The sequence below is a fragment of the Heterodontus francisci genome, chromosome 11, assembly GCF_036365525.1.
Source record: "Heterodontus francisci isolate sHetFra1 chromosome 11, sHetFra1.hap1, whole genome shotgun sequence".
Taxonomy (NCBI): Eukaryota; Metazoa; Chordata; class Chondrichthyes; order Heterodontiformes; family Heterodontidae; genus Heterodontus; species Heterodontus francisci.
Window position 1 is genome coordinate 14,460,289 of NC_090381.1, and position 26,549 is coordinate 14,486,837.

The following is a 26,549-nucleotide window of genomic DNA, read 5'->3' on the forward strand; positions in this document are numbered from 1 at the left end:
ACAGGGCCTGCCAGCCAGCTGGTACCTTCCTGAATGATCCTGAGCACAGGATACAACAAACTACCTTAGGGGAGTATTACAGTCTTTCAAGTCACATGCAGGCTCCAGCAGGAGTCAATGAAGTTGGATCCGATGCAGTGACCTTGGCTGTTAAATTTCCGTCTGCCCACTCCAACTCTGAGTGTTGAGGCTAATCCCACTGCCACCCAGGTGAGATCAGCTTTGACATTGTTTAGCCATCCCCTCACAGATGCCTGAGGTGAAGTTGGGTTGACTTAACTTCTGTATTTTGCTCCTCATGTGGGAAAACATTCAGCCTTTACTTGTTGATTATGCCCCCTACCACGCTGACATTAGGAGCCTGCAGTGTGGGGCATCACTTTTGGGGGATCTGTATCTTGCAGTTCAGTTTATTTGGTAGAGTGACAAAATTGCAACATTTTGGTGCCATGCGAAAGGTAGCATTGGCAATACATAAGGGGGCAGAGTTCCCGTTTTGGGTACAGTTGCCAATTGCACGAGTTTTACATGCATTCCCCCCCCACACTCTCAAAGTGCTCGCACAATTTGCATATCAACAAACATAAAATCTGCCATGATCCAGTGCAATTGGGCACCGTTGCAGAACATAATTTTCAAAAATATTTTCCTTGGGTTTTGTCACAAAAATATAAGCATTTTTAATCATGGTGTCAGTCCACTACCTCAGCGTAATCTGAGTTTAAATAATTGAAAATGACTTTAGCAAATGGTTCAGTATATATTTTTTTAGTTATAATGCCATAATCAGTTGCTTAGGAAATTTAAAAAATATATTTAATGCTTTTAAAATGTGCCTATTCCTTCACCCCCCCCCAGAATAGACTTAAACTTGCCCCGTGGTTAATTCAATCTTTTTTTATTCATTCCTGCTATATGGGTGCCGCTGATAAGGCCAACCTTATTGCCCATCCCTAATTCCCCTCGAGAAGCTGGTGGTGAGCCTCCGCCTTGAATACAACTAAGTGGCTTGTTAAGCCATTTCAGTGGGCAGTTAAGAGTCAAACACATTGCTGTGGGTCTGGAATAACATATAAGCCAGAGCGAATAAGGACGGCAGATTTTCTTCCCTAAAGGACATCAGTGAACTAGTTGGGTTTTTACAGCAAAGTTATATGGTTGTCATTGATGATACTAGCTTTTTATTCCAGATTTTTCTTAATTAAGTGAATTTAAATTCCTCAGCTGCCGTGGTGGGATTTGAATTCATGTCTCTGGATCATTAGACCAGGCCACTGGATTACTAGCCCAGTAAAGCAACCACATTGCTACCAAACTGGGTGCAATTAGTGGGAACTCGTCTTGGTAATTAATTTGATCTGGAGGCATGGCCAGTTTTGTGAGCAGGGCTGCCTTCTCGCCCAATGTTTTTTAAACTAGCACAAAAGATCACGGAAACCTGATTTGCACTGGAGTAATTTGTACTTGAAATTCTGTAATCTTTAGCATTGGTTTGGCTGATTTCGGGTGAATTACGCTAAAGAAAACGGCACAACCGAGTGGAAACTCTGGGCTATTAACTGAAGCTACTCTACGTAAAACCTGATTTCTCCAGTTTCTTTCCATATTTAATTTATGATTCCCGAGCAGGTTAAGAATGTGAAATTAATCCAATTAATTCATTTGGTCTCCATGTAAGTGTGCATGGGAAGATGTGCTTAGTTTGTCATTAAATCTGTCACTTAAGTGTTCCATTGTGAGTGGTTACATCCTTTTAGCCTAATGGAGGACAGACATGGTCTATATTGTGAGTCAGCTGGGAGGCCATTTACCTCTGATACACCTGAAAGAGCGAATGAAGGAGTTCCATGAATGATTGTGTTGAGTCCTCATTCAATGCAGTGTTTATTTTTTTAACAGCTGAGAGACCAGTTGAATTTTGTTGAGCAACAACACCACTCTGAATTGGATGGAATGAAATTGAAGATCTCCCAGCTGACCACAGAACTGCACCAGCGTGATGTAACAATCGCAACTATGAGTGCAGCCACCTCCAACATGGAACGACAGCTTCGAAGTGAATTGGATAAAACTGATAGGAAGGCTAAAGAAATTAAGGTATTTAACTAATTTGTGGCTTTATCTCGATAATATACTTTTATAAATTTGTTCTGTTTATCAAAATGAAGTCCGAGAAAGGAGGTATACAGAAAGGAGAACACTGTAGGGCAGTTAGCCTGACATCTGTCACTGGAAAACATTTGGCAGACATTTAAGGGGATAATTCAGAACACACAGAATAGATACATTTCAGTGAGAAAGAAAAATTCCAAGGGTGGGACCCGCCATCCGTGGTTAACTAAAACAGTTAAAGATAGTATCAAACTTAAAGAAAAACTCTATGATTGCGCAAAGGTGGGAGGCAGTCAGAAGATTGGACAGAATATAAAAGACAGCAAAGAATGACTAAAAGATTGATAAGGAAGGTAAAATTAGAGTACGAGAGAAAGTTAGCTAGAAATATAAAGACAGATAGTAAGATTTTCTATAGATATCCAAAAAAGAAGAGTTAATAAAATGAGTATTGGTCCTATAGAAAGTGAGTCTGGGGAATTAATAATGGATAATGAGATGGCAGATGAATTGAACAGATACTTTGCATCGGTCTTCACTATTGAGGATACAAGTAACATCCCAGTATTAGCTGTAAGTCAGGAAATGGAAGGGAGGGAGGAACTGAAGAAAATTACAATCACCAGGAAAGTGGTACTGAACAAATTGTTGGAGCTGCAGGCTGACAAGTCCCCGGGTCCTGATGGACTTCATCCTAGGGTGTTAAAAGAAGTGGCTAATAAGATAGTTGATGCATTAGTTTTAATTTTCAAAAATTCCCTAGATTCGTTGAAGGTTCCGTTGGGTTGGAAAATAGCGAATGGAACTCCTTTATTCAAAAAGGGAGTCAGAAAGCAGGAAACTACAGGCCAGTTAGCTTAACATCTGTCTCAGGGAAAATGTTAGAAGCTATTATTAAAGACGTTATAGAAGGGCATTTAGAAAAATTCAAGGTAATCAGGCAGAGTCAAAATGGTTTGTGAAAGGGAATTTATGTTTAACCAATTTATTGGAGTTCTTTGAGGGAGTTACATGTGCTGTTGATAAAGGGGAACCGGTGGATGTACTGTACTTAGATTTCAGAAGGCATTTGATAAGGTGCCACATCAAAGGTTATTGCAGAAAATAAAAGCTCATGGTGAAGGGGGTAACATATTGGCATGGATAGAAGATTGGCTAGCTAACAGGAAACAGAGAGTAGGTATAAATGGGTTGTTTTCTGGTTGGCAAGATGTAATGAGTGGTGTGCCACATGGAACTGTGCTGGGGCCTCAACTTTTTACATTTTCTACAAATGAGTTGGATGAAGGGACTGAAGGTATGGTTGCTAAATTTGCTGATGCCACAAAGATAGGTAGGAAAGTAACTTGTGAAGAGGACATAAGGAGGCTACAAAGGGAAAAGATAGATTAGTGAGTGGGCAAAGACCTGGCAAATGGAGTATAATGTGGGAAAGTGTGATATTGTCCACTTTGGCAGGAAGAATAAAAAAGAAGCATATTATCTAAATGGTGAGAGTTTGTAAAGCTCTGAGATGCAGAGGAATCTGGGTGCCCTAGTGCATGAATCGCAAGAGGTTAGTATGCAGGTCCAGGTCGTAATTAGGAAATCTAATAGAATGTTTTTGTTTATCGTGAGGGGAACTGAATACAAAAGTAGGAAGGTTATGCTTCAGCTATACAGGGCATTGGTGAGACCACATCTGGAGTACTGTGTACAGGTACTGGTCTCCTTATTTAAGGAAGGATGTAAATGCAATGAAGGCAGTTCAGAGAAGGTTTACTAGACGAATACCTGGAATGGGCGGGCTGCCTTATGCGGAAAGATTGGACAGGCTAGGCTTGTATCCGCTAGAATTTAGAAGAGTAAGAGGCGACTTGATTGAAACATATAAGATCCTGAGGAGTCTTGACAGGGTGGATATGGAAAGGATGTTTCCCCTTGTGGGAGAATCTAGAACTCGGGGTCACTGTTTAAAAATAAGGAGTTGCCCATTTAAGACAGAGATGAGGAGAAGTTTTTTCTCTGAGGGTCATGAGTCTTTGGGATTCTCTTCCTCAAAAGGCGGTGGAAGCAGAGTCTTTGAATATTTTTAAGGCAGAGGTCGATAGATTCTTGTTAAGTAAGGGGGTGAAAGGTTATCAGAGGGAGGTAGAAATGTGGAGTAATCAGTTCAGCCATGAACTTATTGAATGGCGGAGCAGGCTCGAAGGGCCGTGTGGTCTACTCCTGCTCCTGATTCATATGTTCGTATGTAAAATGCTAGAATCCGTTATCAAGGAAGTAATAGCAGGGCATTTAGAAAATCACAATACAATCGGGCAGAGTCAGTGTGGTTTTATGAAAGGAAAATCATGTTTGACAAATTTATTAGAGTTCTTTGAGGATGTAACAAGCAGGCTGGATAAATGGGAACCAGTAGATGTTCTGCATTTGGATTGCCAAAGGGCATTCAATAAGATGCCACATAAAAGCATGAAATAAGAGCTTAGGGCGTTGGGGGTAATATAGTATCATGGATAGGGGACTGGCTAACTAACAGAAAACAAAGTCAGGATTAATGGATCAGTTTCAGGTTGGCAAACTAGTGAGGTGTCACAGGGATCAGTACTGGGGCTCAACTATTTACTCACCATCCAGGACAAAATAGCCCGCTTGATTGGCACCCCATTCACAAACATTCACTCCGTCCACCACTGACGCACAGTGGCAGCAGTGTGTACCATCTACAAGATGCACTGCAGCAGTACAGCAAGGCTCCTTAGGCAGCACCTTCCAAACCCATAACCTCTATCATCTAGAAGGACAAGGGCAGCAGATGCATGGGAACACCACCTGTAAGCTCCCCTCCAAGCCACACACCATCCTGACTTGAAATTATATCGCCGTTCCAACACTGTCGCTGGGTCAGAATCCTGGACCTCCCTTCCTTACAGCACTCTGGGTGTACCTACTCCACATGGACTGCAGCGGTTCAAGAAGGCAGCTCACCACCACCTTCTCAAGGCAATTAGGTACGGGCAATAAATGCAGGCCTAGCCAGCAACACCCATGAACAAATTTTTAAAAAGCAAATTGTGAGGAGGATGCAGAGTCTGCAAAGGGATATAGATAGTCTTGCTGAAAATAAAAACATTTTGTCGAAGCTTTTCGTCTTGCGCTCATCAGGACAATGCGCAAGAATACCAATGTAAGGGAAACAACAAATTTATACTGTATGAGAAGAGAGTGTTGATTGGTTGGCAAGTGGACTCTGATCAAGGAGTTGCCATGGAGAATGCAGCAGTTTATGGTGACTGACAAGCTTTGTTTGAAGTTTAAACCAGGCAGCTTGACTCTGATTGGTCAAGGCATTGCCCTGAGGAATGAACCAGTGAATGGCTGTCATCTATTCTGTTTAGCTGAAACAGGCACAATGTGTGTACATGTTCTTTCTGTCTGCAAAGAACAGAGCCCTGTGTATTAATACATGTAGCTTCCAGTATGCGCAAATGCGCCATACTGCAAGCCCAACTGACAATCTTAAATTGGTTGTCAGCGTAATTCTTAGCTTCTTTCATTCTTCAAATGTTGTCCAAACTTCAAAGAAAGCTTGGCAGTTAACTGTCAGTGAATGGTAATCTTGAGAATTGTCCTGATGAGTGCAAGATGAAAAGCTTCGACAAAATGTCTCTATTTTCAGCAATACTCAAGTTCTGTACTACCAAATGACTATTTGGATATAGATAGGTTAAGCCAGTGGGCAAAAATTTGGCAAATGGTGTATAATATGGGAAAATGTGAGATTGTCCCCTTTGGTGGGAAAAATAGAAAAGCAGAATGTTATTTAAATGGAGAGAGACTGCAAAATGCTGTGGTATAGAGGGATCTGTGTGTCCTTGTACATGAATCACAAAAGTTGGCAGGCAGGTACAGCAAGTAATTAGGAAGGCAAATAGAATGTTCACTTTTATTGCAAGGGGGCTGGTGTATGAAAGTAAGGAAGGCTTGCTACAATTGTACAGGGCATTGTGAGACTGTACCTGGAGTACTGCGTAAAGTTTTGGCCTCCTTATTTAAGGGGATATACTTGCATTGGAGGCAGTTCAGAGAAGGTTAACTCGGTTGATTCCTGGGATAAAGGGGTTGTCCCATGTGCAGTTTGGGCATATACTCATTGGAGTTTGGAAGAAATGGGAGGTGATCTTATTGAAATATATACGATTTTGAGGGGGCTTTACAGGATAGATGCTGAGAGGATGTTTCCCCTCACAGGGGAATCTAGAACTAGGGGACACAGTTTCAACACAAGATGGTTTCCCATTTAAGATGGAGATGAGGAGGAATTTCTTCTCTGAGGGTCGTTAATCTTTGGAATTCTCAACCCCAGAGGCTGATTCATGAATATATTCAAGGCTGTGCTAGACAGATTCGTGGTCAATAAGGGATTAAAGGGCTATGGGGGGGCCAGCAGGAATGTGGAATTAAGACCACAGTTAAACCAACCATGATCTTACTGAATGGTGGAGCAAGCTCGAGGGGCCAAATGGTCTACTCCTCCTATTTCTTATGTTCTATGTCAGTGCTGGAGAGCGTGATATGAATGCGGGAGGGGCCCTCTACAGCCCTACAACCCTCCGAGATCTCTGCGCTCTTCTAATTCTGGCTTCTTGTGCATCCCTGATTTTCATCGCTCCACCATTGATGGCTATGCCTTCATCTGCCAAGGCCCTAAGCTCTGGAATTCCCTCTCTCTCTCTCTCTCTCTCTCTCTCTCTCTCTCTCGTCCTTTAAGATGCTTTTTAAAGCTTACCTCTTAGTCAAGCTTTAGGTCATCTGTCATGATATCTCCTTATGTGACTTGGTGTTAAATTTTGTTTGTTAGTGCTCCTGTGAAGCACTTGAGAAATTTTACTTCGTTAATGATACCATATAATTGCAAGTTGTTGTTTGTTGTAAATATTATTCTAAGTCATCATAACATCCAAACCTGCAGTATTTTCAGACTGGTAACTAAAGTTGTCATCCTTCTCTACAGTTTTGGTCAAGCTTGCAGCCATGCTGTACATTCAGTCCTCCTCCTGCTACACCTGGAAATGTACAGGTAGCTACTCAGGATTTGAGAGCGAGAGTGAATTCCTATTATGTTTTCATTCCTTTTCAATCTGCTTGGTCCCCTGCTCCTTTCCTCAAGATAGCAATTTTGACTGGAGTGTACTTCCCTGGTCAGCTAATCCAAATGCCCAGTGAATGCCTTCAGGCTATTTGACCAAGAACCATCATAGCTGAGCTTGAAACTGTCAACAGGCATCAGGCTTGACTGATTTATTTTTTTCCTATCCTAACCCAGTAATGTCAATTTCTGTCATAACACTCCTACTGCTGTCACAATGGAGATAACTATCTCCACGCAGACCATAGATCAGACCCGAAACCTGGTTCCTATGTATGCTTCAGCTGTTTGCTTACCACCCCTTCAAACAGCTGAGCCCTGGAGAAATGCAAGTCAAAATTTCAAGTAGGACCCGTCATCAGAATTAGTTCCGCTCAAAATATTAACTCTGCCTTCTTCCAGCTGCCTGATGTGCTAATTATTTTCACCGTTTTTTGAAAGAAAAACAATTATCATGTGGGAGCAAATTGGCCACTCAATCTTAGCCAGGGTTGAGCATGCTGTAAACCAGGAAATGGGAAAAGGGATTATTCTACTTAGGAGCTAAATATATCAGGTTATAAGGTCAACAGGAAAGATAGGAAAAATGGTTGAGGGGGAGAAATTAGCCTCAGCGATTAAGGATGAAGTCACTTCAATGGTAAGAGAGGATATACCGTGAGTTAAGCAGGCAGTGGAGACTTTATGGATAGAATTAAGGAATAAAAAAGGATTTAAGACTGTTATGGGGGTTGTGTATCGGTCCCCTGGTAGCAGCTGTGAAATGATAGATCATAGAAATGCAGAGATTAGACAAATGTAGCAGAGGGGTTGTAATTAGGGGATTTTTACTTTCATATAAATTGGGTTCAGCAAACTTGCACATGTCAGAAGGTAGTGAAGTTCTTGTGTGTCTGGGATAGTTTTCTGCAGCAATATGACCTAGAACCAACAAGGGGACATGTCCTATTAGATTTAACAATGAGTAATGAGCCAGATTTAGTTAACAGCCTAACAAGGCATGAACAGTTATCTAATAGCGATCATAATATGATCCAATTCAACAATGTTTAAAAGGAAGAAATGCACTACAGCTACTAAGATTTAGGGAAGGCTGACTTCAATGTGATGAGACAGAGTCAGTGCACAGTAAACTGGGCAGATCTGTTCATGGGTAAAATGACAGAAGGTCAGTGGGACCTATTCAAAAAAGAATTTGTGATACAGACCAGTTTATAACCCTGAGGGGCAAGAGCCCTACTTGCCAAAAAAAGACAGCCATAGACAACTAGATGTAAGAGACAACATAAAACTGAAAGAAAAAGCCTATAAAAATGCAAAAAAATTAGCACGGATCCTGGCGAACGGGAAAGATACAAAGAGCAGCAAAGGGTGACAAAACTGATAGTTACAAAAAAGGGAGTATGTTTGCAATGACATTAGGAACATTGCCATTTGTTGGAAGCTTGCAAGGCACCACACTTCAGGAAGGAGGTGAAGGCTTTAGAGAAAGTGGGGAAGAGATACTAAAATGGTTCCAGGAATGAGGGATTACAGTTACGTGGATAGATTGGAGCAGCTGGGCTGGGAGCAGAGAAGGCTAAGAGAAGGTTTGATAGAGGTACTTAAAATCAATTACATCAAATTATATAGAAGTTACAGCACTAAAACAGGTCATTTGGCCCAGCCGCTCTATTCAGACATACGAAAATGACATTTAGATAACAGTAAATAAAGAGAAACTCTTTCCAGTGGCTGAAGGGCCGATAAGCAGATGGCATAGATTTAAGGTTATTGGCCAAAGAACCAGAGGATATGAGGAAAAACGTCTTCATGTAACGAGTGGTTAACATTTGGAATGCGCTCCCTGATCGGTTGGTGGTTATAGATTCAATAAGTGGCATTCAAAAGAAATACTTGAAGGAGAAAAAAATTGCAGAGAAAAGGAAAAGAGCAGGCAAGTGGGAATAATTGGGTTACTCTTCGAAAGAGCTGTTCCACACTCGATGGGCTGAATGGCTGCCTCCTGTGCTGTACTATTCTCTGGGCCATCAAGCCTGTCTCACACCATAACGGTTGGAGCATCATGGCTAAACACTTCTTCTCTCCCCTGCTGCCCCTTCCCCACTTCAAATGCACCCGTGCAGCCTGTAACCTCCTGGGAGAGGCGAAAAATAGGAGAAAATCCCAAAATTCCTCCCCAACCGTTTGGGCAATTGAAACCAGTCGAGGAGGACACATGGACCGAATGTTGCCTATAAAGACACTTGCCTCCTTTTTGTTGCAGGTGTTTATGCTCTGCACGAGCCTCCTCCACCTCTACTTACTTCATCTAACCCTATCACCCTATCAACATATTATTGTATTTCTTTCTTCCTTCTGGATTTTAGCAAGGCTTTTGATAAGGTCCCGAATGGCCAATTGTTCATGAAAGTAAAAACCCATGGGATCCAAGGCATAATGGCAAGTTGGATCCAAAATTGGCTCAGAGGTAGGAAGCAGAAGGTAATGGTCGATGGGTGTTTTAGTGACTGGAAGGCTGTTTCCAGTGGGATTCTTCAGGGCTCAGTACTAGGACCCTTGCTTTTTGTGGTATATATCAGTGATTTGGACTTGAATGTAGGGGATATGATTAAGAAATTTGCAGATTATACAAAAGTCTGTGTGGTTGATAATGAAGAAAGCTGTAAACTGCAGGAAGATATCAATGAACTAGTTAGGTGGGCGGAACAGTGGTAAATGGAGTTCAATCCTGAGAAGTATGAGCTAATGCACTTGGAGAAGGCTAATAAGGCAAGGGAATACACAATAAATGGTAGGATACTGAGAAGTGTAGAGGAACAAAGACACCAGGGAGTGCATGTCCAATTCCCGAAGGTGGTTGGACAAGCAGATAAGGTAGTCAAGAGGCATACAGGATATTTGCCTTTATTAGCCAAGGCATAGAATATAAGAGCTGGGAGGTTATGCTGGAACTGTATAAAACACTAGTTAGGCCACAGCTAGAGTACTGTGTGCAGGTCTGGTCACCCCAATATAGGAAAGACGTGATTGCATTGGAGAGAGTATGGAGGAGATTTACGAGGATGTTGCCTGGACTGGAGAATTTTAGTTATGAGGAAATATTGGATAGTCTAGGGTTGTTTTCTTTGGAACAGCGGAGACTGAGGGGAGACCTAATTGAAGTGTATAAAATTATGAGGGGTCTAGATAGAGTGGATAGGAAGGTCTTATTTCCCTTGGTTGAGGAGTACATAACCAGGGGACATGGACTTAAAATAAGAGGTCTGAAGTTTAGAGGGAATTCGAGGGGATATGTTTTCACTCAGAGAGTGGTGGGAACTGGAACTCACTGTCTGAAAGGGTGGTAGAGGCAGAAATCCTCATAATATTTAAAACGTACTTGGATATATATTTGAAATGCCATAAACTACAAGGCTATGGACCAGGAGCTGGAAAGTGGGATAAGGCTGGATGGCTACTTGTCGGCTGGCACAGACAAGATGGGCCGAATGGCCTCCTTGCATGCTGTAAATTTCTATGATTTTCTATGATTGTCTGTACTTGCCCAGCTTCCTCTTAAATGCATCTATGCTACTTAATTCAGCCACTTCATATCGTAGAAAGTTCCACATTTTCACCACTCTTATGTGTTTCCTAAATACCCTTTGGATTTATTGGCAACTATTTTATATTTATAGTCCCTAGTTTTTGACTCCTCCCACAAGTGCAAGCAACTCTGTGTGCCCTATCAAACCCTTTCATAATCTAATAACTTGTTTGATATAAAACTTGACTTGAGCTTTCCCTGAGTCCATTTGCATGTGCATTTTGTCTGCCAGTCCCAAACCAAGCCCATTACACTATTTTTCTTTTACTTCTTTTCTCTTTGCCCTTCCTTAGACCCCTGTCTCTCTTCTATCATCATGTCTCCTTCACTTCTCCATTCTCAGCCCTCCCAATTCCCTACCTCAACCCTTCAGTAATACTCAACCTTCCTGCTCTCTTTCCACCATTCCAAACTTGACCCCCTCTTGGATAAGCCTACAGCTTCCCTCTGTGCCTCTCCTGGCATCCTCCGCAGGGCTCATTAAGCATTCGGTGCTGGCTCATTATGAGCATCAACCCCAATTGCCGCATCCTACTCTCTCATTGACCTTCCCACCCAGCGTGCCCGCTGAGGGCTACTCTTGCCAATCTTCTTCCTGTCCCACTCACCCCTCCCACTGCTGACCTTGTGGATTCTGTCAATGGATCAACTCTCACTGCCCTTCTACGCATCTCTCTCCACAATGTCCATTTGCTTGTAAACAAGGCCTTTGCCACCCATGAACTTATTGTGGATGATTGCATTGATATCATGGCCTTGATGGAAACCTGTCTGAGGGTGATGATACTTTTCCTCTTTATGAAGAAGCTTCCCTGCCTAGCTACATCTTTCACCATTTGCACCGTCAAGATGGTTGCAATGGTGGTGTGGTGCTTAACACCAGATCACACCTTGGCGTGACCCCCTACTCCTGTCCCAGGAGGTCAACAAAAAGCTACCCAGCCTAACCTACCTTCTTGCACTAGGTCCGTAGTCCTGCAGATCACGCTGTTCAAGTAGATATCAAAATATTTTTTCAATGTTGTGAGAGTTTCTGCCTGTACCACCCTTTCAGGCAGTAAGTTCCAGGTACTTGCCACCCTCTGGGTGAAAAAAGTTTTCTTCATCTCCCCTCTCGTCCTGCTACCAATTAGTTTAAATCTATACCCCCTAGTTTTTGACCTCTCTGCGAAGATGGATAGGTCATTCCTATTTACTCTATCTGTGCCCTTCATAATTAAGTTACTCCTCAGCTCTATTCCAAGGAAAACAACTCCAGCCTATCCAATCTTTCCTCATTGCTAAAATTTTCCATTCGTGGCAACATCCTCGTAAATCTGCTCTGCACCCTCTCCAGTGCAATTACATCTCTCCTGTAATATGGTGACACGAATAGTATGTAGTACTCAACATGTGGTCGAACTAGTGTTGTATACAGTTCCAAATCCTCCCTAAATCCCTCCCTTCATGTAACCTCCCCAACCCATATTCATGGCCACCCCCTTGATCTTTGCCTTGCTAGTCCCATCATATCAATCACAGATAAGGCCATCTCTGATAACTTCCTTGTATCACTCTACACCCATATCTACCCAACCAGAAAGGAGGCGTATTTTGGATCTGGTGCTGGGAAATGAGGTGGGCCAAGTAAACCAAGTGTATGTGGGGGAGCACTTGGGTAAGAATGATCATCGTACGTAAGGTTTAGACCAGTATTGCAGAAAAGCAAGGAATGATGGAAGGTAGAACATCTAGATTGGAAGAGGGCTAATTTCAATGGGATGAGAAGGGATCTAGCCAGGGTAAATGCAACCACAGACTGACAGGAAAAACTGTAACAGAACAATGGGTCATCTTTGAGGAAAAGATGTCTCAGATGCAGGCTAGGTACATTCCAACAAAGGCGAAAGGTAGGGGAAACAAAACCTGGACTCCTTGGATGATGAGGGTGATATAGATTGATGAAACAAAAAAAGAGGGTGTATGATGCATGTCAGCGATTTCTTCCAGATCAAATACTATAGGTCGAGAGTGGAGATTAAGAGGAAAATAAGAATGACCAAGAGAGAATATGAGAATAGAATGGCAGATAACAAAAGGGAACCCTAAAATCTTCTACCGGTATGTAAATAGTAAGTGGTTAGTAAGAGGTGGAGTGGGGCCTAATAGGGACAAAGAGGGTAATATGTACTTAGAGGCACAGGGAAAGACTGCAATACTTAATGAGTACTTTGTATTGGTGTTTTCTAAGGAAGAGGAATCTGACAAAATATCAGTAGTAATGGAGGGTAATTGGTAATCAGTAGTAATTGGTAGGGTAAAAATTGGGAGGGAGAAAGGACTGGAAAAGCTGGCTAGTCTTAAGGTAGATAAATCACCTGGTCTGGATGGCTTGCATCTCAAGTTGCTAAAGGAAGTTGGGGTGGCGTTATCAGAAGGGCTTGCCAGAATCTTCCAATCTTCCCTAGATATGGGGGAGATGCCAGAGGATCAGAGAGTAGCAAATGTGACTCCCTTATTCAAGAAAGGGTGTAAGGACAGCCCTAGCAGTTACAGGCCAGATGGTTTAACATCAGTGGTGGATAAGGTTTTTGAAACAATAGTCAGGGAAAAAATCAACAGGCGCTTGGAGAGGTTTGAGTTAATTGCCATAGATCGCAGCATATAGGTCGACCTTTGAAGCCACCAAATATCGTTCCCAAAATGGGGGTTGACTTGCATGCCGAGTATAAATGTGATCCGCAGGTGTGGATGGACGGTTGCCATAACACCAGTAATTCGTATTAAATTAATGTGGCACAGTTTATTGAATAAATTAATTCTACAAAGATACTTTCAACCAGAATCAAATGTTTTAGAACCTGTCAAATTCATTGTCTTCGGCATCTGATGCATTGTTCATTGAATTCATTGAGTCACTTTGGCTATGGCAATGGTAAGGAATTCCTCTTTGGATCAAATGTGGTGCTTTCAGTTTCATAGTCATCCCTCCGCAACAAATCATCTTCATCTCCATCCATTGAATTGATATTCCACATTTTTTGAACGATCTGATGAGAGTTTGTGCACTAATAGCATCTGTGATTTGATGACAAAACCACACAAAACATCAAACGGGGCAGCGCACGTGTTTCCACTCTTTGTGAAGGTTTTTTCTCCATCAATTGTACACCTATTCCATTTGGCGCGAGCATGATCTTTGCATGGCTTGTTGAGACACACATCCAAAGGTTGAACTATGGACGTTAGACCCTGGTATGACCGCAATGTGGGTGTTATTTCTTCGCAGGCACATCTTGATCTCATTGGTTATATGGGATCTGAACATATCCCACACGAATAAGCTGCATCCTTTATGTAGACCATTGGCATGTCTATTCCACACATTATCAATCCATAACTTCACTCCATCCTCATCCATCCAATCGTTGTCATGGACATGCACGAAAACAGCTGCAAGGAACTTGATGTTTGGCATCATTTTACATTTGAAAATTACTATAGTCTTTAATTTTGTTCTGCCGACCATGCAGGCTAGTACCACTGTGAATTGTCTTTTCATGTCCTGTAGTTTTCACTAGAACTGTTTTTGAACCTTCCCATTCCACAGTTTGGTTGCTGGGCATATCGAAATTCATGGACATTTCATCTATGTTGCCAATTTGGCATAATGGGTACTCGTGTTTTTGCTGCTGTCTGATGATGAATCGCTGGAAACTGCTAATTTTGGCTTCGAGGTCTTTTGATCATCTATATTGTTACAACCAGGTGAGAAAGGAGTCTAGGGCTTCCCTCTCAGCCTTTGCCTGTTTTGACCGTAAGAGGGTTTAATTTTTAAAACAGTTGATTTCTCTGCCTTACAATTGCAGAGCAGTGAACAAGCAGTGAATCCTTGTTCACTGGTCTGCAATTGTAAGGCAGAGAAATCAACCAGACAGGTTTTCTTATATTTAAACAAGAAAGGTGGAAGTTTATTAACCTTAAACTCTGATTCGGTTAATGAACGAGAATACACGACGCGACCACGCTAGTTTGCATACGCGATAAACACACACACAGATAGAGACAGGAAAGTAGAAAGAATAAAGAGGAAAAATTTGAGGCAATAGCTGGGATTTATTTACGGTCCTTTGAATTCAATGTAGAGTCTTTGATTGCTGGTAAGCCTTGTCGTTTTGTTGGGGCCCAGTGCACGCTTTAAAACTTGTTCCGATGTCGGAGTCTTTTCTCTTTTGAGGTTTAAGTGACTTCAGTGGATCTGAAGGTTCATGAGAGAGAGAGAGAGCTAGCCAGGAGAGAGGCTCTCTTCTTCCAAGTTCATTTGCAATCTAACCTATACTGTACTGTGAGCAGTTCAAACAAAAACCTGGGCCAGCAGGTTAGTCATGTGACTAGCTGTTTTAACAAACTGCTGCATTTGTGGAATCTCCATCTTAGCAGACACCCTGGAATGCTGGCTTTCTTACACATGCAATATCTGGTGATCAAAATCCATTTGGGTTAATTGGATCAGGGAGCTGTTCTATTGTCTCCAGCCACTGTCTCTTATTATGCAAATGTTTCCCAGCCACTGCTGATCTCTTTAAACAATTCATCTCTTCCTTCCAGCAACAGTTTAAAATTAATGTTCATATGACAAAATGAATATGCCTCATTCATATCAGCTGGGGTCTTCATGACAATGTGCAATCTTGGTCTTCTCCCGCAATACGAGATGTTTTCATTCCATAAAGCAGCTGCACCAACTAGCTGTTGCTCTAAAATCTTTGCTGGACTCAGTTTGATTTGGCCCACTTAAGTGCGTATATACACATTGCATTTCTGGTGAGGATGTAACCATTCTGTTGATTTTCGAGGGCACATTCCGATACATGTCCTCCTGGCACATTTGGTCTTGGGCATCATCTTCAGGGCAAATTGCTCCTCCTTCCATTCTTGCACCAATTTTTCACGCACACCGAGTTCTCTCACTGCAGCACAGCTATTTGACAAGTTAGCAAATGTTGCAAATTTTAGCTTGAAACCAGCTTCATACTTCATTTGTTTTGCTGGAGGACCCGTCTCTCTTTGTCATTCACTACGCAGCGTTTGCTCTGTGTGGGTATGTCTTAAACTCCTGTGCAGCTTTGCAACACTGCCTGTATTATCTGCTTGATTCCTTGCATCCAGTTATAAGCTAAGTAAAACATGCATTTGTGGGGGGAAAAATTGAGGTTCACTATTCTTGCCAGTATAGTATGTTGTGGCTGAAAAGGGGGGTTGACTTGTATGCCAAGTATAAGCAATCATTGTACGTCGCAATCAATGGTAATGATAGCCAGCATAAATTTGTAAAAGGCAGGTCATGCTTGACTGGTCTAATTGAATTTTTTGATGAAGTAATAGAAGGTTGATGAAAGGAATGTGGTGGGTGTTGTCCATGGATTTTAAGAAAGTGTTTGATAAAGTACCACATAAAAGACTGGGTAACAAAATTGAGGCTCATGGAATAGGAGGGTCAGTGTCCAATTGGATTAAAAAGTGGCTTAAGGACAGAAAACAATGAGTCGTGGTTATTTTTCAGACCAGAGGATGGTAGATAGTGGTGTTCCCCAAGGGTCAGTACCAGGACCACTGTTTCTTTTTTACTATATATCAATGACTTGGATATTGGCAAAAGAGTAGAATCTCAAAATTTGCTGATGGTACCAAACTTGTAGATGTGGCAAATAGTGAGGATGATACAAATCATCTGCAACAGGACTAGCATAGGCTAGCAGAATATTTGGAGAAGTGGCAGATGGAATTTAATACAGAGAAGTGTGAGGGGCTGCATTTTGGCAGAAGGGATAGGTGAGGCAATATAAACTTAATGGCACTTAATATATATAACTTAATATAAACTTAATCTTAAGAGTGTGCAGAAACAGAAGGACCTGGGTGTACAGGTGCATTGATCTTTGAAGGTGGCAGGACATATTGAGAGAGTGGTTAGCATAGCATATGGGATCTTAGGCTTTATAAATAGAGGCTTTGAGTACAAAAGCTGAGAAGTTATGCTCAACCTTCATAAAGCTTTGGTTCGGTCCCAGCTAAAGTTTTGTGTCCAGCTCTGGTCACCATACTTTAGGAAGGATGTGAGGATCCTTGAGAGGGTGCAGAGGAGATTTATCAGAGTGGTTGCAGGGATGGGGCAATTTTAGTTGCAAGGTTATGTTGGAAAAGCAGGGGTTGTCTTCCTTGGAGCAAAGGAGATTGAAGGGAGATTTGATAGAGGTGTACCAGATTATGACAGGCTTAGATAAGTTAGACAAAGGAAAACAGTTCCAGTTAGCTGATGGTACAAGGACTAGGGGGACACAGACTTAAGATTTTGGGCAAGATATGCAGGGGGAATATGAAGAAGTTTTTTTTTTGTAGTCAGTGTTAATCGTCTGGAACTCGCTGCCCACAGAGAGAACAATCAATGCCTCTCAACAATATCTGAAAGCACAGTATTAGTTTGCACATGCAAGCTGACGACACTCACCACCACCACCCCTCTCGACTCCTCCACTGTTGCTAAATTATCAAACTGCTTATCTGACATCCAGTACTGGATGAGTAGAAATTTCTTCCAATTAAATATTGGGAAGACTGAAGCCATTGTTTTTGGTCCTCACGACAAACTCCATTCCCTAGCTACTGACTCCATCCCTCGCTTATGGCAGTCTGAGATTAAACCAGTCTGTTCATAACCTTGGTTTCATATTTGACCCCAAGATGAGCTTCTGACCACATATTTGCACCATCACTATGACTGCCTCTTTCCACCTCCATACCATCACTCAGCTTTTCCCCTGCCTCAACTTGCCTGCTGCTCAGTCATGCCTTCGTTACCTCTAGATTTGACTATTCCAGTGCATTCCTGGCTGGTCTTCCACATTCCAAACTCTGCTGCCCATATCTTAACTCACACCAAGTTCCATTTCCCTATTACCTCTGCTTGCTGATCTACATTGGCTCCAAGTCAAGCAATGCCTTGATTTTAAAATTCTCATCCTTGTTATCAAATCCCTTCTGGCCTCGCCCCTCCCTATCTCTGTAATTTCCTCCAACCCCGCAACCCTCTGAGGTATCTGTGATCCTCTAATTCTGGCCTCTTGTGCATCCGTAATTTTAATCATTCCACCCTGGTGGCCGTGCTTTCAGTTGCCTACACCCTAAACTCTGGAATTCCCTGCCTAATCTGTTCCACCTCTCGATCTCGTTTTCCTCCTTTAAGACACTTCTTAAAGTCTACTTCTTTGACCAAACTTTTGGTCATCTGACCTAATATCTCCTTTTGTGGCTTGGTTTCTTTTATACTTGCTTTATAATGCTCTTGTGGAGTGTCTTGGGAAATTTTATTACATTAAAGGCATAATATAAATATAAGTTGTTGTTGAAAAAGTGTTGGTAGTTGCCTTATTTATACTGCAGGCGACATGTTAAAGTTAGTTTTTTTTACTATAATCTGAATGTCATATATTTGCAAAGGGCCAAGGAGCTGGAGGATCTGCCTGTCCGATCATCTTTGTGACTTAGGAAAACTATGTCTTCTTGTGTTTCAAATTGCGAGGACACCGGTTCAGGAAGGGGAGGGTGTAACTATCGGAACCAAGTAGTGGGGAGTTAGGAGAGGTAGCGACCAAAGTCCTGCAGAAACTGTATCTGCTAGACAGGACCAATGTATGCACAGCCTCTATGATCAAGGAGAAAAACTGCAGGGAAGATAGCTGCAATATGGATCAAGGCACCGTGACCCGGAAGGCAGTCCAAGGACCGGGGTAGGAGTGCTGGGGGAAGCGGGGTGGAGAGCAGAATAAGTGTGCTTGTGATTGGAGATTCCCTCATTAAAGGGATGGATATTGTCCTCTGCAGCCACAAATGAGAACCCTGAAGGGTGTGTAGCCTACCCTATGCCAAGGTAAGAGATATCTCAAGGCGACTGGTGAGGTATTTGAAAAGGGAGGGGGAAATCCAGTTGTTCTGATCCATGTCAGAACACACAACATGGGTAGGAACAGGGAGGAGGTCCAGCTGAGGGAATATCAAGAATTAGGAGCTAAATTAAAAAGCAGGATTTTGAGGGTAATAATCTCTGGATTATTACACAAACCACATGACAATTAGCATAGACACTTATGGGTCAGGAGCATTAACACTTCAGTAAAGAACCGATGTGGGACAGAGGGGTTCCCTTTCATGGGACACTGACACCAGTACTGAACCAGAATGTGCCCAGTGTCCTAACAGAATGTTCCTTGATAAATTAATTTCACCGTTCCTCTTCGCCTTCCTAACTGTTTATCTGACTTCTCTCCTTGTCTCTTCATATTCACCCGAGTTTGTTCTCCCTTACTGTCCATGTACTCAGTGTATCCTGCTTTCCTTACCCTCAATTTTTTCTTTGCATCTTTATTTATTCCATGATGCCTTGTGTTTAGCTTGTATATTTTTTCGGGACTCTGTTGAACACCAATTTAAATGGTCCCATTGCCATTGTACATCACTGTTTGCCAATATGATTGTCCATTTTATTTTCCCAAGGTCTATTCTCAGCCCCTCAAAATCAGCTCTTCTCCAATATATTACCTAGTCCTTTGTCATGCATATGTCCTTCTCAGTTATTATCTTATAGCGTATTATATCATGGTCATTACTGCCTAGGTGTTCCTCTACCTTTATTTCTATCAGCTCTGGTTCATCCCCATTACAATATCCAATAGCGAATCCTCCCTTGCTGGACCTCTTGCATACTGGGTTAGAATGGAGTCCTGTACGCATTGTAGGAACCCCACTCCTTTATTCCCTTTACATGACATCTTCTAGCCAATTAATTTCAGGGTAGTTGAAATACCCCATGATTATTCTACTTAAAAAAAATCATTTCCCTAATTTGTTTGCATCTTTCTTCCTCCTCTTCCCTTCTACTATTCAATGCAGAGAAGAGTGAGGTAATGCATTTGGGGAGGGCAAACAAAGCAAGGGAATACACAATAAACGGGAGGTGTTCAACAGAGTCCCAAAAAATATACAAGCTAAGCACAAGGCATCATGGAATGAATGCAAAGAAAAAATTGAGGGTAAGGAAAGCAGGATACACTGAGTACATGGACAGTAAGGGAGAACAAGAATAGGACGAATACGAAGAGACAAGGAGAGAAGTCAGCTAAGCAATTAGGAAGGCAAAGAGGAACCATAAAATTAATTTATCATGGAACATGAAACAAAACAGTAAAATATTCTATGGGTACACTAATATAAAAAGGAAGGAAAAAGGGCCACTTAAGGAATGGACAAGTAAACTCAAAGGCAGCAATAGCAAAATAGCAGAAATATCATATCATTATATTGTTTCAGTATTTTCCAGGGAGATTGATCAGGTGGGCATGACATCAGAATATGTGATTAGAAATTTTTTAGCCCCATTTAATGTAAAAATTGAAATATTAAGTAAACTAATCAATTTCGAAGAGCGTAAACCCCTGTTGCAGATGGATTGCATCTGTGTATTTTAATAGAATTTAGGGAAGAGATAGCACAAGCTCTATTGCACATATTTAATAATTTGTTAGAAAAAGGTGTAGTGACAGAGGGCTGGTGGATAGCTAACGTAATACCTATATTTAAGAAGGGAGACAGAACATGTCCAGGGAACTTTGGACCAGTCAGCCTAACAGATGAGAACAATAATTGGAATGCTTACAAAAGGAGAAAATAGAAAAACGAAAAACAAAATTATAATGAATAGTCAGCATGGATTTCAAAAGGGAGAGTCTTGCGGAAACAACCTTATTGAATTCTTTGAAGAGTTAAGAGAGAGTGAACAAAGATAATGCAGGAAATATAATTTGCCTCAATTTGCAAAAGGCCTTTGATAAGGTGCTGCATAATAGACTAATGAATATGGTCCAAGCCTGCGGACTCGGGGCGAGTAGCAAAATGGACAATTAGCTGGCTGCGAGACAAAAAGCAGAGTCGGGATAAAGGGTAGCTATTCAGAATGGAAGATGGAAAGTGGGACCTCGCAGAAATCAGTGGTTGGACCGCTGTTTACAATTTATATTAACAATTTAGACTTTGCAGACAACAGCAAATTTCTGGGGGAATACTAAGAAGGACGGCAACAAAATTGCAAGAAGACATTTATAAACTTGCCAAATGGGCACATAATTGGCAAATCAATTTCTACACAAGTGTAATGTGTAACATTTCATTAAGAAAAATTAGATAGTAATATTGGAAAATGAGAATCTAGATGAGGTAGAGGAGCAAAGGTATCTGGCAGTACAAATACCCAATGCCTGTGTGGAGTTTGCAAGTTCTCCCTGTGTCTGCGTGGGTTTTCTCCGGGTGCTCCGATTTCCTCCCACAAGCCAAAAGACTTGCAGGTTGATAGGTAAATTGGCCATTATAAATTGTCACTAGTATAGGTAGGTGGTAGGGAAATATAGGGACATGTGGGGATATTTGGTAGGAATATGGGATTAGTGTAGGATTAGTATAAATGGGTGGTTGATGTTCGGCACAGACTCGGTGGGCTGAAGGGCCTGTTTCAGTGCTGTATCTCTTATCTAATCTAATCTAAATAACCAAATATAGCAACGCAAATTAAGAAGGCCATTTACAAAATGCAAATGAAGCAGTCGCGTTTACTTGTAGAGGGATAGAATTGAAAAGTAGAAACATTATATACTCAGCTTGTATTGAACCTTGGTTGGATCACAAAAGCAAAACATTGCGGATGCTGGAAATCTGAAACAAAAACAGAACATGCTGGAAGTACTAAATAGCATCTGTGGAGAGAGGAACAGAGTTAAAGTTTCAGATCGATGACCTTTCATCAGAACTTAGAAAAATTAGAAATGTAATAGCTTTTAAGCAAGCGAAAGGTGGGAAGGATTGGAAAAAGATAGAAAGGGGAGGTCTCTGATAGGGTGGAAGGCAGGAGAGATTAATTGACAAAAGGCTTGGTGGTGCAAGGCCAAACGAAGTGGTAATCGGACAAATCATAGAGAGATACAGCACTGAAACAGGCCCTTCGGCCCACCAAGTCTGTGCCGACCAACAACCACCCATTTATACTAATCCTACATTAATCCCATATTCCCTACCATGTCCCCACCTTCCCTCAATTCTCCTACCACCTACCTACACTAGGGGCAATTTACAATGGCCAATTTGCCTATCAACCTGCAAGTCTTTGGCTGTGGGAGGAAACCGGAGCACCCGGCAGAAACCCACACGGTCACAGGGAGAACTTGCAAACTCCACACAGGCAGTACCCAGAATTGCTGGGGGTCGCTGGAGCTGTGAGGTTGCGGTGCTAACCACTGCGCCACTGTGCCGCCCAAGAATAAAGGAACCAAAGATGTGTCTCGAGGAGATGTGAATGGCAGAATGGTGAACAGCTGCTGCCCGAAATCAAAGAAAGAGAAAAACGAGAGTAAAACCAAAACCTGCAAAGAAAATGGAAACAAAATGGGAGCAGAGGTTGCGGTTTGAAATTGTTGGATCCGGAAGGCTGTAAAGTGCCTTATTGAAAGATGGGATATTGTTCCTCGAGCCTTTATTGACCTTCATTGGAACACTGCAGGAGGCTGAGGACAGAGAGGTCCATGTGGGAACAAGGTGGAAAATCAAAATGACAGGCCACTCGAAGCTTGAGGTCATGCTTGCTGACTGAACGGAAGTGTTCTACAAAGTGGTCACCCAATTTGTGTTTGGTCTCCCCAAAGTAGAACAGTGAATACAGTATACTAAATTGAAAGAAATGCACATAAATCACAGTTTCACCTGTGTTTGGGAGCCTTGACTGATGAGAGAGGAGGTAAAAGGCCAGGTGTTGCATGGAAAGGTGCTGGTGTTCCCATGTGTCTGCTGCCCTTATTCTTCTATGTGGTAAAGGTAGTGGGTTTGGAACAACAAAACTAGAGAACAAAACAACCAATGTCAGATGGTCAGTAAGAAATCAATAGGAAATTCAGAAGAAATTAGTTTAGGCAAATAATAAAGATGCATTTAAGGGTTAACGAGATAAGCATATGATGGCAAACAGTATAAAGGGTTAATAAAAGCAAAATACTGTGGATGCTGGAAATTGAAATAAAAACAAGAAATGCTGGAAATACTCAACAGGTCTGGCAGCATCTGTGGAGAGAGAAGCAGAGTTGACGTTTCGGGTCAGTGACCCTTCTTCAGAAGAATAAAGGGTTATGCTGATTGTGAGACGAGGAAGGATGAAAGGAGGCTCAAGTGGAGCAAAAGCACAGGCATGGACTGTTTGGGCTAAATGGCTTATTTCTGGACTGTATACTCTGTTTACTTCTATGTTTAACAGAATCCTGCCTTCTGATTTATTTTTAGGTCTTTGGCTTAATGCAGAATCTGCGTTCAACTACTTAAATATCAAAATTGGCACGTAATTTTGCGCGTAATATTGCAAGCCTCAAAAGATTTTAAAGCACATTTCTTTTCCTTTTTTCCAGATCACCCAGATTCAGTTAGAGACCATGAAATTGGAAAATGAACACTTAAGAGCAATGTTCAAAGTAGATGGGGTAAGGCAGGGCCAAGTTTTAAGGTTCACTTAAATTTGACGGTTATTCTCAACACCAATTGTTTGCACAATATTCAGTGTGGGCCGTTGGAGCGATATGGCATTCTGCTGTTGATTCCAGTCAACATTAGCACAAAATTTATGAGGCAAAGCATGACCACCAATCGGATGTTCCGACAGTGAGGCTGAGATTACGGGCCCGTTTTATTCACTGACTCAGGGGAGACGGTGGCGTAGTGGTAATGTCACTGGACTAGTAATCCAGAGCCCAGGCTAATGCTCTGGGGACATGGGTTTGAATTCCACCATGGAAGATGGTGAAATTTGAATACAATTAATAAATCTGGAGTTAAAAGCTAGTCTAATGATGACCATGAAACCATTGTCGATTGTTGTAAAAACCCATTCGATTCACTAATGTCCAATAGGGAAGGAAATCTGCCGTCCTTACCTGGTCTGGCCTACATGTGACTCCAGACCCACAGCAATGTGGTTGACTCTTAAAATGCCCTCTGAAATAGCCTAGCAAGCCACTCAGTTCAAGAGCAATTAGAGATGGGCAATAAATGCTGGCCTAGCCAGTGATGCCCACATCCCACAAAAAACGAAGAACATTAAAGTAACACATTACATCAAGAGTGCAATTTGTGCATTGAACTCCCACTCCAGAGATTTGAACACATAATCTAGGCTGACACTCCAGTGCAATACTGAGGGAGGGCTGCACTCTCAGAGGTGTCATCTTTCAGATGAGACAATAAACTGAGGCCCATCTGTTCACTGAAGTGGGCGTACAAGATACCAAGGCAGTGTTTGAAGATGAGCAGGGGAAATATTGATGCAGCGGCCAATATTTATTCCTTGAGCAACGTCATGAACAAAAACAGATTATCTGGTCATAATGACATCGCTGTTTGTGAGACCTTGCTGTGCATAAATTGGTTGCCATGTTTCCTGCATTACAACAGTGACTAAACTTCACAAGTACTTCAAAAGGCTGTGAAGCATTTTGTGAGGTTGTGAAAGTTGCTATATAAATGCAAACATCCTTTCTCATGCTCTCACACTCGCTAACACATTACAGTGACTGCAATTTGAAATCCTCATAGGCAGAGTTCTATCTTATGTTACTCAACAGCCAGATTGGAAAATTAAATATTACCTTTTCCTAGATGATGACAAATCATAGTTTTAATGTAGTCTTAATAATACAAGACCACCTTTTCCAAAAAAAATCTAATTTCACTGAAATAAATGTGTGCCCTGCAGCTTTTAATATTATCAAATTAATAATTTGGTTGATGCATTTCTTATTTTTTTAAAACGGTAGTTATTGACAGGACTACTAATTTCTTTATGGTGTTACGGCCAGGTGAGGAGGGGGGTCTAAGGCTCCCCTCTTGTACTCCCTCTTTTTTGACCGCAACAGGATTTATTCCTTTTAAACAGTGATTGTGCTCACCACCTCTGTGAATTTTTTACTTTTTTACCTTGACTGTGATCGTGAAAGATACAATCCGACAGGTTTTCTTGAGTTTAAACAAGAAAGAGGTAAGTTTATTATACTTAACAGTCTAACCCCGATTTAAAATTCACACGAGAATCACACACACACAGATTACAGAGGGAAAAATAGATTTGGTGGTTGGATTGAAGTCCAGAATAAATGGAACTCAAATACACAGTCTGTGAAGTGGATTCTGGTGGCTCTCGGCTGAAGATGTAGTGACGTCCCGCTGGTCAAAACGCACTTTGGCTGGCTTGCTTTGCTCAGGGTTTTCCTGAAGGCAGAATTGTATTTGGCTCTCTTGTCCTGCTCACTGGCTGCAGTAGTCTGGAGATTTGGAGGGTCCCCCAATCACAGACGGTTTTCAAACTTGATGTTTTCTGGGGCCTGCAGCCTTCTCTGCTACTGCCCACTCAGTTGCCACTTGTCTCTTTGTCTTTGTAACAACTTCCAGTTTTTTCTGAGATAGACAGTCACATGGCTCTCTCAATCCTCTTTGTTTTTAATGAGGTCCCAAGTCTAGAACCCAAAACCTTTCTCAGGTGGGGGTTGTCAGGGTAACTCCTGGAGGGACATCTCCATTTATGAATGCCTGAAGATGGTTTGGAATGTCCCGCTAACGAGGATGATCTGGCTAATCTACTCAGTTAGCCAAAGTATTGTTCTGGCTGGACTTCTTGTTAACATTTTTGTCTCCAGTTCAATCTCCTGGTATTTCAGATGCGAATTGCAGTGGCCATCTTGACTGCTAGTTTTTTCAAAGTTAACATGTAGGATTTTTTCCCATTAAAAGTCTAATGTAAGTTTCCAACTGAAGAAATTAATATTTCTCATTTGGCATATAGGGTTTTCTTGACACGTCTGTACCATGCAAAATAAATTGTGACGATAGGAACATTTCATTTAAGGGTGGAAAAGAAAAAGAAGAAAACGCACATTCATTCTCTCTCACTCCCCAAATTCACTCATTACTCTTAGAACTTCTGCAGCTGGCTTTTCTGCAACAGCACTGCTGAATTAATTTGTTGGAGTTTTCTCTGGGCTGGTTATGTGTTGCCAAATGGGATTGAAGTTTCTGTAGTATCAATTTGTAATACCCTGGGGATGTGCATCTCAGTAAACATGTGGTATATGGTGATTGATGAAGTTTGGGGTCTGCAAATTTTCATTATTGCTTAAGGCAAATTCTCCGGTTTGTGCAAGCTTTAGCCCCTCAACTGCAACACGTGGCTTTAACCATTTAAGCACCAATACCTTGATAACTTTTCTCACTATAGTGGTAGTGGGTAATAAATTGGTTTTTAGCCCCTGTGATGTGTCTGAGATTTCCTCCAGGCCCTTGTTCTTGCTGAATTTGGGATGGAAATTGGGTTAGATTAGCTTTGGGTTTGGGCCCTGATCATTGTGTTCTTCAGTGGGTAGATCCATCCTGACCTCGCTTTTACTTTTCTGGTGAGGCACACAAGTGCTGTTTACTTTAGGGTATTTTTGTTTCCCTTTTCCCTTTACTGTGGGGAGGGTCTCTTTGCTAATCTGCCCCATGACCTCTGGAACATTCCTGCTCGCAAGTGTCTGTTCAGCTTTCATTGCACTCCCTGCGGCACTTGGACGAGGTGAGACATTGCCCTCACTGTTGATTTGCCTTTTTGGGAACTTTCTTTGTCCCTGC

At 41.8% G+C, this 26,549-nt stretch overlaps 1 protein-coding gene across 7 annotated transcripts in view; it reads left to right on the forward strand.

Moving 5' to 3' along the window:
• The window catches only part of cep63 (centrosomal protein 63), a 151,445-nt gene that overhangs the window by 94,148 nt on the left and 30,748 nt on the right, over positions 1–26,549 (forward strand). For 5 of the 7 annotated variants that reach the window (XM_068041341.1, XM_068041344.1, XM_068041345.1 and 2 more), the window contains 2 exons: positions 1,900–2,097; positions 23,303–23,374. In XM_068041341.1, coding sequence (XP_067897442.1) covers positions 1,900–2,097; positions 23,303–23,374 — 270 coding nt within the window. The remainder of the gene's footprint in view (positions 1–1,899; positions 2,098–23,302; positions 23,375–26,549) is intronic. The other 2 variants (XM_068041346.1, XM_068041347.1) reach the window with 1 other exon arrangement.